General features: G+C 39.0%; 1 protein-coding gene across 2 annotated transcripts in view; it reads right to left on the bottom strand.

Annotated features, from left to right (window-relative positions):
- Positions 1 to 16,361, bottom strand: part of XPC (XPC complex subunit, DNA damage recognition and repair factor) — an 88,256-nt gene that overhangs the window by 34,848 nt on the left and 37,047 nt on the right. For both annotated transcript variants that reach the window (XM_053720919.1, XM_053720920.1), the window contains exons 10-11: positions 15,410 to 15,570; positions 3,925 to 4,006 (exon numbers count right to left, since the gene is read on the bottom strand). In XM_053720919.1, coding sequence (XP_053576894.1) covers positions 3,925 to 4,006; positions 15,410 to 15,570 — 243 coding nt within the window. The remainder of the gene's footprint in view (positions 1 to 3,924; positions 4,007 to 15,409; positions 15,571 to 16,361) is intronic.

The following is a 16,361-nucleotide window of genomic DNA, read 5'->3' as shown; positions in this document are numbered from 1 at the left end:
GTAGAACTGTTAGGGGCATGATATGGAGAAAAAAATTGTGTCATGAGTAGTGCAGGTTAAGTCCCCTGGCTATGCTGTACCTGTGTTAGACTACCTACCAACAGCTTCTGGACTGTGTCTTCCCAGGCATGTCATCTATGTCAAGGCAGTTGCAGCAGTATCCAGTAGAGAGTCCATCCAATGCAGGTATCTAGTACCGCAGAGGATTGCAGTAGGAAATACCAGAACCCCCGATGGGCTGAAACACCGTTATGAAAATGCTATGCACATAACAGAGTATTCCTGTGTCCCTGTATCATTCAGCTGCAGTGAAGAGTCTTTCTTTTTCTTCTTCTTTGTAAATGATACTCCTCAGGAACTCTGGGTCTCACATAGGTCTGAGCTCCCAATTTGTAATCCATAAGCATGTAGCTGGAACAACCTCCATTCTTGACCATCTCCTTTGAGGCCAAGAACAAAACTAGAGAGAGATGGGAGGGTTTTAAAGCTCTTGACCTCCTCCTAGTGGTGCGAAATATATCCCATATGTTATGGAGGACTGTGACAACCATGATTTTACAAAAGAAACTGGAGATCATTCACCTCCCAATAATTGTATTCATTTTAATAATCTCTCTCTATGTATATATAATGATATATAATCAAAATCAGTAATGGTCTGATATAACTGGAAAAATAATCTGAAAAGTTATTATTCTAAAAATGAAACTAGTTTAAAAACAGTCTTACTGACTAGTGATTTAAATCAATTTTATTTAAAGGGATAGGAAAGTCAACATTAAACTTGCATGATTCAAATAGAGCATGTTATTTTAAGACACATAAATTAATTTCTCATTTCAAATGTGCTTCGGCTCTCGGTATACCTTGTTGAAAACGAATATGCACATATCCTACACCAGTGGGAGCTAGCTGCTGATTGGTGCCTGCACACATTTGTCTTTTGTGATTGGCTAATCTGAATCATGAAAGAAAAATTTTGGTTTTCATGTCCCTTTAAATCAAATCCACCCTAAAAGAAACCAAATATGTTTTTACAACCCACATGTTTTTATCATACATGTGCAGTATGTACAAAGACAAGAAGAGACAGAAGCGCCACATGGCCCAATATTGTCTGGTCCAGAAATGAAATAGATGTGTGTGCACAGAGTAAACTCACATTTGTGGAAGCACCTCAAATAGTGTTATAGCAGCAGTCTGGGATTTCTTACAGTCACCCAGGGGACCAATCTCCGGTATAGGTATGGTGTCTATATTAAAACGACATAAAAGGACACAGGTGCCTATATGGCCTAGTATTGTCTTAACACAGGTGAGTCAGTGTGTTAATAGAAAGGTACTCACAATGGGATCAATGTGAGTTTACTCTGTGCACACACATCTATTTCATTTCTGGAGAAGACAATATTGGGCCATGTGGCGCTTCTGTCTCTTCTTGTCTTTGTAGATTGCTGCTTTGGATCCCGGCCTGGATCTCCACAGATAGCTGCCTGTTTTCCACCTCAGTGAATTTCCACCATCATTATTAGAGACTATATCACTTTGAGATTATATCTCCCTCCATATGTATGTTACATAGCGCATTGGACCTATCAATTCACACACTATTGTGAATTAAGTTAATCTGAGATTGAGCTACCTCTTTACCATTGTGTATATATATTTTCTTATTTTGTCTTTCTCTTAGGAGGTATCTATTACATCTATCTTGCTGTAATTATTTAGACTGTATAGTCTCATGACCAGTACATCATCTTAATCTTTCTCTTATGAAGTTTATGTTTGTGTCATATTATATATAAGACCTTGCTATTTAGCACTACCCTTTTAGGATTTTAGATATATCCCCTTTTAGGGCGCCCCTCTTATATCTTGCATGTGCAGTATGTATTAGCATTTTATTAGTGCATTACAAAAGGTCTGCACACACAACAGTATATATCAGTAATTAAGCTCTGCATTACAAAAGGTCTGCACATACAATAAATGTTTATATATGCTTAGTATATATCAGTAATTAAGTGCCACATAACATTAGGTCTACACATACAATAAATGTTTATGTATGCACAGTATATATCAGTAATTAAGTGAAGCATTACAAAAGGTCTGCACACACAAATGTTTATATATGCACAGTATATATCAGCAATTAAGTGCTGCATTACAAAAGGTCTGCACACACAATACATGTTTATATATGCATAGGATATATCCGTTATTAATTGCCACATTACCAAATGTCTGCACACAAAATAAATGTATATGCACAGTATATATTAGTAATTAAAGGGACAGTCTACACCAGAATTTGCATTGTTTAAAAAGATAGATAATCCCTTTATTACCCATTCCCTAGTTTTGTATAACCAACACTGTTATATTAATATACTTTTCACCTCTGTGATTATCTTGTATCTAAGCCTCTGCAAACGGCCCCCTTATTTCAGTTCTTTTGACAGACATGCATTTTAGCCAATCAGAGCTGGCTCACTGGAACTCCACGTGCGTGAGCACAGTCTATATGACACACATGAACTAACACCCTCTAGTGGTGAAAAACTGTAAAAATGCCCTGAGAGAAGAGGCGGCTTTCAAGGGCTTAGAAATTAGCATATGAACCTCCTAGGTTGAGCTTTCAACTAAGAGTACCAAGAAAACAAAGCAAAATTGGTAATAAAACTAAATTGGAAAATTGTTTAAAATTACATTCTCTATCGGAATCATAAAAGTTTATTTTGGACTAGACTGTCTTTGTAAGTCTTGCATTACAAAAGATCTGCGTACACAATAAGTGCTAGATTACAAGGGGAGCGATACGTTATTGCGTGTCCGTAAACTGACAAATCCACCCCCAGTTAAGGGCGCACGATAAACAGGTTCTCTGTGTCTCACAGCATGAGAATGAGGCTGCCACTGGAGCCTATGGAAGTGTGCTCTCAGAGACGCAAAGCTTCCCTGCGATGCGAACATGAGGTCGCATTCGCATTGCGCTCAACTTGTAACACCAGCGCACATTTGCTTGCACCGTTATTATTGAATGGAGTGCACATATCACGCTTGCTAAAGCACAATTTTGTGCTCTACTCGTAATATGGCCCTGAATGTTTTATATATGCACAATATATATTAGTAATTAAGTGCCGCATTACTAAAGGATAAATGTTTTATATATGTACTGCACAAGTAATCAGGCCCTCTAAAAATTATCAATTTCTTATGGATTACAAATAATACATTTTCACAAACAATATTTTTATGCAAACTCATCTGCTCTAAGAGTATATTTTAAAGTCAAAATAAGGTATTTCTGCGTTTATACTTAAAAGAAAAATATGCTGCTTGAGTAAGTACTTAAACCGCTGCTATTTATATATAGTAGCCAGGTGCATTCGGAGGTTTCAGATGAAGGCGCCACTTGTAGTGTTCTGCTATTTTTGGAGTGTTGTACTTTCACATGCAGAGATTCGGCTCCGAAAAGAGCTAATTGCTAGTGGCCGTCCTTCTACCGCATCCAGAGGCATCCGAAACCTCCGAACGCACATGCCTAATATTTAGTTAGTGTGAACTAGTGCAGTAATATCAGCTTTAAGGGACATAATAGATGAAAAAAAATACATGTTCTAATTGGTTAAAGCATGTACTTGTAACGACCCTGCACTACTATATTTTTAACCCCCCCAGTAAAGTTTTTTAAAAACACAGTAGAAGTACAGCTCAGGACCTACAGAGCACTGCTGGTCCCTACCCTGGGTGAAAAAGTCTATTTAAGTGTCCAACAAGCTTCTGTTTGGGGAAAGTTTATGCTGTTTCTGCCGAAAGATAATATGTTTTAGTACAGGAAGAAGATATATTGGTCTAGGACGGTGTTATAAAGGATCTCACTATAAACTAGTGCTACAGACATGCAAGGTCTCATACCTTATAGGGCACCTCGCCGAGTCTCACCACACGGGCCTCTTTCAGCCAGGTGTCTCTTGAATGCAGAACTTGAACACAGGACCTGCAGGATAAGGCAACAAGACAAATGAAGCTCATGTCTTAGGACTGATCTTATTGGCTTATCCCATATAGCTAACCAAGTCACACTTGACCTAAACCACTGATGCCATATAAGTGTGTGTCTGTGTGCACATGTATGTGTGTCTGTGTATAGGTGTATTTATGTGTGTGTGTCTCTGTACATGTGTGCACACGTGTGTGTGTGTGTTTTTTTAATCTTAGCTGAGAGCTTGCTAATGAGTGCAGGGTTTTCTCTGTGTGTTGTATTAATTTGTTTTGTAATTTCCCCTATGGTTCTTGCACCCCTGTCTGGGGTTAACTGCCTGTGACTCTGGGGACAGCACAGCACAACAAAATTAAAGTATAAATCACTCCTGAGAGTGATAAAATACCCAAAAACTGCGCTCTCTAAGAGTTTAAATAACTCACATATAAGTAATAAATGAACGAATATACCACATTTATAGTAAGATTTTACAAACACTTGAACTCAATATCAATTCTATGCAGTGTATACAATTTTGAACAAACCTTAATACTGTAATTTGTTAGTATATTTGAAAAAAGGATATATGATGGCCCCACACAGTGATAGGGGATCTAGGTAGGTTGTTTTCACGAACACATCCGTTATCCCACGGATAGAAAAAACAGAAGAAAGTCCGGACCAGCTTCTCAAAAAAAGGTTCTTTTATTGGCAAACAAATAGCGCGTAAAAACAGCAGCTCTGCAAAAACATGTATACAAAACTAATTTGCAGGCATAGCAGTAACATGGCCAGGTAGTAAGGGCTGTTAGGAGCACTAAGGATGGGCTTGTCTGACGCGTTTCAGCTCCTATGGAGCCTTACTCATAGACTGCATATATATATATATATATATATATATATGTGCACACGTATGTGTGTCTATGTCTGAATATCTGTGTATAGGCGTATGTGTGTCTTTATATATGTGTGCACACGTATATATGGGTCTATGTCTGTATATGTGTGCACACGTATGTGTGCCAGTATATGTGTGCACACATATTTGATTGGGACTTTATGCAAGCGGTTTTGAGGGGGGTTGGCATTGGGGGCCCATTCCTGGAAGCAATCAGAAATATATATTCCACTCCTACAGCGCGAGTTAGGGCTATGAATCATCTCTTACATCTCATCTAGTCAAATTCTGCAAGGTCACACCATCCCCCCCGAACTTTTAGAAGCCAAAATTATAGTTATCCCCAAACCAGGAAAGGATAAAACATCATGTTACAATTATAGACCAATCTCCCTGATAAATCAGGATTTAAAAATCTTCACAAAAATTTTAGCTAACGCCTCAAACATCTCCTCCCCAAATTAATTCACCCTGATCAGGTTGGCTTCATTAAAAACAGAGAGGCTCCAGATAATATTAGGAGAATGGTAGCCCTGCTTGACTATTTACACGAGACAAAAACGCCTTCTCTGTTGCTCTCTTTGGACGCGGCAGCAGAGATTTACATCGGTTATCTAATAATGCTTAGTGATACATGATGATATCTTGAGACAGATCCCTCAATTGCACCAGGGTACCATACTCACCCATAAGTTAGTTGAATATTATTCACCCTATACACAGCTTTGAATTACTTTTCAATTTCTCAACACTAGAGACTTTCAATCAGAAATACTCTGCGTCTTACACCTGCATAGATCTAATATTAATTATCAGTGTGAATATATTTTTCTATCCCACTGACTGTTAGCAGGTAAATTAATTGTAAGACAATTGCACACAAGAGTATTTGTTGGCGATATCTCTGCATAACGTGATATTGTCACGCCAAGCCAAGCTGACTACAGTCGGTGCTTAAGTGTGTTTTTAAAGTTTTTCCTATTTTAATTCTTTGACCCCAATAAAAGTTATATTTTAACTCCAGTTAAGTTTGTGTCTCCTTAATTCTTGGATTTCATTATTGATCTCATTATATCAATATTATTTATTAGTGACCTGGGAGTGCTTCCAAGTGTATTCTTTCTTCTCTCAGTTCCAGTTTGATAGAGTTGATTGGGACTTTATGCAAGCGGTTTTGAGGGGGGTTGGTATTGGGGGCCCATTCCTGGAAGCAATCAAAAATATATATTCCACTCCTACAGCGCGAGTTAGGGCTATGAGTCATCAGTCTGATAAATTTGCAGTTCTCAATGGCACTCGTTAAGGGTGCCCATTATCCCGTCTGCTGTTCGCATTATGCATAGAACCCCTGGCCCAACACATTAGAAACTCCCCAGACATCTCAGGGATTACTATTAAACGGAAGGAATATAAGCTTACTCTCTTTGCGGACGACATCCTGCTCTCTCTGACCAGACCCTTGCTCACACTACCAAACCTTTATAAAACTCTTGAGCTATTTTCCAAAATTTCCGGATATAAAGTAAACTTAAAGAAATGTGAGGCTATGCCCATAGAGCTACCAGATCACACTAAAAAGCTGATCGAATTAAACTTTGAATTTAAATGGATCAAACAACACCTTAGATATTTGGGGATTAACCTTATAAGAAGCTCATCAGAACTATACCAGGCCAACTATCCCCCACTATATAAATCTATCAAACAGGACCTGAGTAGCTGGAGCAAACTAAGGCCTAGATTTAGAGTTCGGCGGTAGCCGTCAAAACCAGCGTTAGAGGCTCCTAACGCTGGTTTTGGGCGCCCGCTGGTATTTGGAGTCAGTGATTAAAGGGTCTAACGCTCACTTTTCAGCCGCGACTTTTCCATACCGCAGATCCCCCTACGCCATTTGCGTAGCCTATCTTTTCAATGGGATCTTTCTAACGCCGGTATTTAGAGTCGTTTCTGCAGTGAGCGTTAGAGCTCTAACGACAAGATTCCAGCCGCCTGAAAATAGCAGGAGTTAAGAGCTTTCTGGCTAACGCCGGTTTATAAAGCTCTTAACTACTGTACCCTAAAGTACACTAACACCCATAAACTACCTATGTACCCCTAAACCGAGGTCCCCCCACATCGCCGCCACTCGATTACAATTTTTAACCCCTAATCTGCCGACCGCCACCTACGTTATACTTATGTACCCCTAATCTGCTGCCCCTAACCCCGCCGACCCCTATATTATATTTATTAACCCCTAACTTGCCCCCCACAACGTCGCCGCAAGCTACTTAAAATAATTAACCCCTAATCTTCCGACCGCAAATCGCCGCCACCTACGTTATCCCTATGTACCCCTAATCTGCTGCCCCTAACATCGCCGACCCCTATGTTATATTTATTAACCCCTAATCTGCCCCCCACAACGTCGCCGACACCTGCCTACACTTATTAACCCCTAATCTGCCGAGCGGACCTGAGCGCTACTATAATAAATGTATTAACCCCTAATCCGCCTCACTAACCCTATCATAAATAGTATTAACCCCTAATCTGCCCTCCCTAACATCGCCGACACCTAACTTCAATTATTAACCCCTAATCTGCCGACCGGAGCTCACCGCTATTCTAATAAATGTATTAACCCCTAAAGCTAAGTCTAACCCTAACACTAACACCCCCCTAACTTAAATATAATTTACATCTAACGAAATAAATTAACTCTTATTAAATAACTTATTCCTATTTAAAGCTAAATACTTACCTGTAAAATAAATCCTAATATAGCTACAATATAAATTACATTTATATTATAGCTATTTTAGGATTAATATTTATTTTACAGGCAACTTTGTAATTATTTTAACCAGGTACAATAGCTATTAAATAGTTAAGAACTATTTAATAGTTACCTAGTTAAAATAATTACAAATTGACCTGTAAAATAAATCCTAACCTAAGTTATAATTAAACCTAACACTACCCTATCAATAAAATAATTAAATAAACTACCTACAATTACCTACAATTAACCTAACACTACACTATCAATAAATTAATTAAACACAATTGCTACAAATAAATACAATTAAATAAACTATCTAAAGTACAAAAAATAAAAAAGAACTAAGTTACAGAAAATAAAAAAATATTTACAAACATAAGAAAAATATTACAACAATTTTAAACTAATTACACCTACTCTAAGCCCCCTAATAAAATAACAAAGACCCCCAAAATAAAAAATTCCCTACCCTATTCTAAAATACAAAAATTACAAGCTCTTTTACCTTACCAGCCCTGAACAGGGCCCTTTGCGGGGCATGCCCCAAGAAGTTCAGCTCTTTTGCCTGTAAAAGAAAACATACAATACCCCCCCCCCAACATTACAACCCACCACCCACATACCCCTAATCTAACCCAAACCCCCCTTAAATAAACCTAACACTAATCCCCTGAAGATCTTCCTACCTTGTCTTCACCATACCAGGTTCACCGATCCGTCCTGGCTCCAAGATCTTCATCCAACCCAAGCGGGGGTTGGCGATCCATAATCCGGTGCTGAAGAGGTCCAGAAGAGGCTCCAAAGTCTTCATCCTATCCGGCAAGAAGAGGACATCCGGACCGGCAAACATCTTCTCCAAGCCGCATCTTCTATCTTCTTCCATCCGGTGCGGAGCGGGTCCATCTTGAAGCAGGCGACGCGGATCCATCCTTTTCTTCCGATGTCTCCCGACGAATGACGGTTCCTTTAAGGGACGTCATCCAAGATGGCGTCCCTCGAATTCCGATTGGCTGATAGGATTCTATCAGCCAATCGGAATTAAGGTAGGAATTTTCTGATTGGCTGATGGAATCAGCCAATCAGAATCAAGTTCAATCCGATTGGCTGATCCAATCAGCCAATCAGATTGAGCTCGCATTCTATTGGCTGTTCCGATCAGCCAATAGAATGCGAGCTCAATCTGATTGGCTGATTGGATCGGCCAATCGGATTGAACTTGATTCTGATTGGCTGATTCCATCAGCCAATCAGAAAATTCCTACCGTAATTCCGATTGGCTGATAGAATCCTATCAGCCAATCGGAATTCGAGGGACGCCATCTTGGATGACGTCCCTTAAAGGAACCGTCATTCGTCGTCTAGTCGTCGGAAGAAGAGGATGGATCCGCGCTGGAGGTCTTCAAGATGGAGCCGGTCGTCATCGGATGGAAGAACATAGAAGATGCCGCTTGGAGAAGATGTTTGCCGGTCCGGATGTCCTCTTCTTGCCGGATAGGAGGAAGACTTTGGAGCACCGGATTATGGATCGCCAACACCCGCTTGGGTTGGATGAAGATCTTGGAGCCAGGACGGATCGGTGATACCTGGTGAGGTGAAGACAAGGTAGGAAGATCTTCAGGGGCTTAGTGTTAGGTTTATTTAAGGGGGGTTTGGGTTAGATTAGGGGTATGTGGGTGGTGGGTTGTAATGTTGGGGGGGGGGTATTGTATGTTTTTTTTTACAGGCAAAAGAGCTGAAATTCTTGGGGCATGCCCCGCAAAGGGCCCTGTTCAGGGCTGGTAAGGTAAAAGAGCTTGTAATTTTTGTATTTTAGAATAGGGTAGGGAATTTTTTATTTTGGGGGTCTTTGTTATTTTATTAGGGGGCTTAGAGTAGGTGTAATTAGTTTAAAATTGTTGTAATATTTTTCTTATGTTTGTAAATATTTTTTTATTTTCTGTAACTTAGTTTTTTTTTATTTTTTGTACTTTAGATAGTTTATTTAATTGTATTTATTTGTAGCAATTGTGTTTATTTAATTTATTGATAGTGTAGTGTTAGGTTAATTGTAGGTAATTGTAGGTAGTTTATTTAATTATTTTATTGATAGGGTAGTGTTAGGTTTAATTATAACTTAGGTTAGGATTTATTTTACAGGTCAATTTGTAATTATTTTAACTAGGTAACTATTAAATAGTTCTTAACTATTTAATAGCTATTGTACCTGGTTAAAATAATTACAAAGTTGCCTGTAAAATAAATATTAATCCTAAAATAGCTATAATATAAATGTAATTTATATTGTAGCTATATTAGGATTTATTTTACAGGTAAGTATTTAGCTTTAAATAGGAATAAGTTATTTAATAAGAGTTAATTTATTTCGTTAGATGTAAATTATATTTAAGTTAGGGGGGTGTTAGTGTTAGGGTTAGACTTAGCTTTAGGGGTTAATACATTTATTAGAATAGCGGTGAGCTCCGGTCGGCAGATTAGGGGTTAATAATTGAAGGTAGGTGTCGGCGATGTTAGGGAGGGCAGATTAGGGGTTAATACTATTTATTATAGGGTTAGTGAGGCGGATTAGGGGTTAATAACTTTATTATAGTAGCGCTCAGGTCCGCTCGGCAGATTAGGGGTTAATAAGTGTAGGTAGGTGTCGGCGACGTTGTGGGGGGCAGATTAGGGGTTAATAAATATAACATAGGGGTCGGCGATGTTAGGGCAGCAGATTAGGGGTACATAGGGATAACGTAGGTGGCGGCGGTTTACGGAGCGGCAGATTAGGGGTTAAAAGTGTAATGCAGGGGTCAGCGATAGCGGGGGCGGCAGATTAGGGGTTAATAAGTGTAAGGTTAGGGGTGTTTAGACTCGGGGTACATGTTAGAGTGTTAGGTGCAGACGTAGGAAGTGTTTCCCCATAGGAAACAATGGGGCTGCGTTAGGAGCTGAACGCTGCTTTTTTGCAGGTGTTAGGTTTTTTTTCAGCTCAAACAGCCCCATTGTTTCCTATGGGAGAATCGTGCACGAGCACGTTTTTGAGGCCGGCCGCGTCCGTAAGCAACTCTGGTATCGAGAGTTGCATTTGCGGTAAAAATGCTCTACGCTCCTTTTTTGGAGCCTAACGCAGCATTTGTTTGAACTCTCGATACCAGAGTTAAATTTATGGTGCGGCCAGAAAAAAACCCGCGGAGCGTTAACAGCCCTTTTACCGCCGAACTCTAAATCTAGGCCTAAGATTTTCTTGGCTCAGAAGGCTGTCTGCGGTTAAAATGACAGTGCTACCGCGGATCCTATATTTGTTCCGCACCTTGCCTATAAGTATCCCGACACAAGATCTAGATGATCTCCAAAAACGCACCAATAGTTTCATAAGAGGCAACAAAAGAGCTAGAATCTCCTCTAATATACTCAACAGACATAGAAAATTGGGGGGGGGGGGGGGGGGTCGGGGCACCAAATTTCAAAGATTATTATCAGGCGGCCAGACTTGCACAAACCACCCTCCTTAATGACTTAGAAAAAGATATCATCTGGACAAAACTCGAGTCAGACATTATAGAAGCAGAGCCACAAACGATGGTTCTGTGGGACCTGAAGTATTGCTCAGGTAGGAATCATATCAAATTCCCAATTTCAGACTTCATGATTAAGCAGTGGTCCAAGCTCACCTCAACTCTTAAGCTACTACCCCAAAATTCTGTCAAAACACCGCTTAGATGCATAATTAAACTAGAACATACTCCAATAATTAAGAAGTGGGAAAATAGAGGGTTATATAGGATAGCGGATCTATTAGAAAGGGGTAAAATACTTACCTACACTCAACTACAAGAAAAACTTCACCCAACCAAACTTAATTGGTTCTTATACCTACAAATCTCCTCTACCATACAACACCTTATACCGGCAGGTTCAAGTAAATCTCTTACCACACTAGAAATCATATGTAGCACGTCAACAAGACCTAAGAAAACTATAACAAAAATATACCAGGCAATCCAATCTGCCACAGGGAACACTAAAACCCCTTTACAAATTAAGTGGGAAAAAGACCTCAGTAAGGAAATTGACGTACAAACTTGGCATACAATCTTATATAATGCAGGAAGAGGATTGCTTAGTGCAGACATGCTTGAAAGCTGTATTAAGACCAACTTTTGTTGGCACCTCACTCCACTGATAACTTCACATGCCATTAGAAATGGCTCCTCTACACCAGTGTTTCTCAACCGCAGTCTTCAAGTACCCCTAGCAGGCCAGGTCTTCATAATAACTGAACTAGAGCACAGGTGAAATAATCAGCTGATGGGTGAGAGCAGGTTAGTAACCATGGTTTCAGAATTAGCTTATTATTTTACCTGTACTCTTTTACCTTTACTCTAGTTTGATTGGTTTATGGACAGATATAAGATAAAGAAGCAGGTATATGTACACAATGTGATAAAGTAGTGAGATCCGATTATACATACAAGCTCAACCCATTTTATTAGGTTGTTGCTTCAAAACACAAAACCAGCTAATTAATATACACAAATAAACCTTAAAAAGTAAATTTTCATACATTTTATACTCTGCAGCTGGTAAAAAAAAGTAATTGGCAACACATTAAAGGGACACTGAACCCACATTTTGTCTATTGTGATTCAGATAGAGCATGCAATTTTAAACAACTTCCTAATTTACTCCTATTATCAATTTTTCTTCATTCTCTTGCTTTCTTTATTTGAAAAAGAAGGCATCTAAGCTATTTTTTTCGGTTCAGAACCATGGAAAGCACTTGGTTATTGGTAGATGAATTTACCCACCAATCAGCAAGAACAACACAGTGTAACTTACATTCTTGCATTTCAAATAAAGATTCCAAGAGAATGAAAAGAATTTAATAGGAGTAAATTAGAAAGTTGCTTAAAATTGCATGCTCTATCTGAATCACGATAGAAAAAAATTGGGTTCAGTGTCCCTTTAAGGTAAAAACAATTTTACAGTATACTGTGTCCCTTTAAATGTGTTGCTATTTTACAAGTTAGGTTTTTACATTCTTATTTTTCTTAGTTGTATGATGAAATGTTAAAATTACTGTAATGGATGTAATATAAAAATCTATGCAATTATGGGTATGAGCATCCAAACTGTGCCCAGTCATATTGTGTCCAACCTTTAAGAAGTCCACTATAAAGCAGAGAAACTCAGGATATCGATCAGAGCTTGACAAAGGCTGTGTATGAAACACGTGGCTCTAAATCTGACCTCTCCAGGCTTCCGTAGTGAGCCGAAAGAACCAGCCCATGATTCACAAAGCGCAAAAACAGGTTTAACTACAAAGCTGTATACCGAGTTGCAGAGTGAGCAGTTGTCACAGAGGGTTCTAATACAGGAACCACACATGGAATACCGGAGATATCTTTTGTAAGAGGATTGCTGCCTTAAGGATGTCGGTGTAAGTAATTATACCTCACCATTCCTATGGTAACATATTATATTGCTGGTAAAGTTTAAAGTTTAGATCAGCACTCCCGTTTGTTGCCAATCTGAACTTCCACACACTTGTGAATAAGGGTACTCAAACCTTCATGGTCCCCCTCAAGAATCCACAATCAACATAGTGAACAAAAGAAAGAAAGTAGCACTCCAGGTAAAGGAAATAAAAACCTTTAATAGAGCAACGTTTCAGGGCTCCTGCCCCTTTCTCACGTGAACACACAATGAAAACATGATTCAATTTATGTCAAACACATACAATGGGTGACCAATCCTCAGGCCTCATAGGAGCACGTAATAACCTTACATCATTATGACATCAGCTTCAATATACAACCCTCCATACCTTAACCCTAGACTGCCTGTATTAGATTATATCACCCATAGGAATGTAATACACAGCTATTATGTCAAGGGGCTTTTTCATTTAACACCAAAATAGCCACCTATAACTAAACATTAAATAAAGGACATCAAATAAAATTCTTTGTTTAGTCCCCTAGGGGACATAGTATCCAATTTTCATATCAATTTGGCTTCTTTATACAGTAAATGGTTGATTCTATCCCCTACCTGTAATTTCTTTCTAGCTTGGTCTATAACCATAAACCTCAACTGACTTGCCTGATGGCCTTTTGCTAAGAAATGTGTAGGTACTGGGAGGTGAGCGGTATTTTTATTTCTAATATTGGATTTGTGCTGATAGAAGCAATCCTCAGCTATTTGGGTAGTTTCACCTATGTACAGAGGTCCACATGGGCAGTTTAATACCTATACCAGGTATGTGGAATAACCTGGAATTGTAAACATTTTCCCTGTATAGGGGTGTGATATCTCTCTGCCTTTTAATACACTATAACACTGTGCACAGCCTAAATATGGGAAAGTACCACTACGTGGTTTACTAAAAAAATGGTTCAATATTGCCTCTAGTGGTTACTGCCTGATCTGCCCATACTTATCTTCTGCTAGGCAGTAACCACTAGGGGCAAAATTGAACCATTTTTTGGTAAACCACGTAGTGGTACTTTCCCATATATAGGCTGACAAGCAAAAATAAAAAACAAATGTTGCAGATTTCCTCACTGCACCTGTCCCCCCCCCCCCCCCCCTCCAGTTTTCTTTGCAATCAGGTAATCAAACTGTTTTTCAGCTTTAATACATTTTATAGGTTTAATAAATTTAGATGCTGCACCTGCCTCCCAATGCTCCAGCCATACATCACGTCTTGCAAATTCGAGACCACCATACTTCTTGCATTATTATAAAAAAAGTTCCTTGATAATCTGTGAATAAAGCATAACACCCAAGCACGGGAACTCATCCACAGTGGAACCCAATATGTAAAACCAACAATGGGAACCAGAACTCCAACGCCACCCAGAAAAAAGAGGACCCAGCTCTGTCCATCCTATGATGGATAGAACAAGGAATGGTCTGAAGAGAAAAGGGGACATGTTTTTTTCTGTCCATGTTCCTTAGGGAAAGGAGGTCTCACCTTGTAAGTGTGGGATAGGGAGACCAAGATAAAAAGTTAACATTTGCGCTGCCAAAACACTAGTGTAGTGCGCACAACCCACCACACTAAAAGATAATTTGCCTGCCGAGAATTTGGAAACATGCTCAGTAACTTATATAATAGTGCACTCAAACCCCACCCCAAGTGAATAACTACCAAGAGCTTGGGAGCGTTCTCTGTAAAGCAGTAGAAAATAGTGTTACAGGGCTAATACCCTTAAACTAAAAACATTAAATATGTGAAATTGTATCTAAAATAGTTGACACCCCTCTGTCCATAGTCAGTTGTCTGAAGGGGATTACCGGTCTCACATAGCTCTGAGAACCCCCCTTTTAATATAGAATCTGGAGCAGCTCTATTTTTCACTTACTCCTGTGGAAGCAAAGACAAGACTGAGATATGCAGGGAGCTGGGAGGGTTCAAAAGCTCTTGGTGTTTATGGTATCTTTGCCTCCTCCTGGTGGCAAGGAGTTAAATTCTGCATGTCAAACGCTCATGGACGCTCACCACCTTATGAAAGAAATGTATGTTTCAATAGTTTTTTTCTACTGCCATTATGTTAAACTTCAGTGTGTAGTCTTTTCTGGCTCATTACCTGAAGAAGCATCTGACTGGTGGCAAAAGTGTGGTCACAAAACCTGAGCCTTATATGCATAAAATGCAGTAACTGCTGTAATTTTACAGCAGCCTATTTTGTCTTTAATTCCAGATTATAAGCAGAGCCCTACTTAAGCGGTTATAAGTGTCACAGCAGTTCTGATCAGTCTCTCTCTGTACCTGGAGTAAACTGCTTCTCCTCGGCAAGACCCCAGGATGGCGGCAGTGTCTGGGTAAATGGCTTCGTATTTCAGTAGGTGTCTCTTCAGCACGTACAGAGGGTGGTTCTTGTATTCAGTAATAGATGTTGGAAGAGGCTGCTCCAGCAGTTTAGCTTCAAACTACAGACAAAGATTTTTATCAGGAAACACAGTTAATTTCTACGAATTAGGGGCGACCACTGTGCGAGTGTGTGTATGTATATATATATATATATATATATATATATATATATATATATATACATACATATACATATACACACACATATACATATACACACACACACACACACATATATATACATACATACATACACACATATACGTATTAACAGAAATTATTGCATAGGCAACTAGCACATCTAAGCAAGTATTCATCTCAGCAGTCCCCTGTTGGGGTAAGTGCAGCAAATACAATAACCACTACTGGACAGCTGTTTTGTTCTTATTATAACTTTTCAGAAGTAGATAGGTTTTTGTTTGCTGCCAAGTAAAGCTCATTCCAGGGCAAAATCAAAAATTATTTTAAATTATGGTGGAGATAAAATCATGAGATTAAATTCCTTAAAAGTAATTTAACAGAAATTATTGCATAGGCAATTAGCACATCTAAGTAAGTATCCCCACTTTTCTTTACCCAGTATATATGGAGTTTTACATACATCTATATCTAGCAGGTTATCGGTTACATTTATAATGCTACATACTCCATAACTACCATATCCCTAATACTAATATACACTGGAAAACAAAATTAGCGCTATAGATAACTGATACTAACATGTTAGAAGACATTGTGGTATGCATTTAGAGGTTGATATCATCATACTAAGTGCATATGTAACTACAAACTGGCTGTCAGCCATGTTGTAGCACTTGTGAATTAAGCATCACTTCAGAAAATGCCCTAA

This window comes from Bombina bombina, chromosome 7, assembly GCF_027579735.1.
Source record: "Bombina bombina isolate aBomBom1 chromosome 7, aBomBom1.pri, whole genome shotgun sequence".
NCBI classification, from domain to species: domain Eukaryota; kingdom Metazoa; phylum Chordata; class Amphibia; order Anura; family Bombinatoridae; genus Bombina; species Bombina bombina.
Note: the sequence above shows the minus strand (reverse complement) of the source record. Positions and strands in the feature narration are given on the sequence as shown.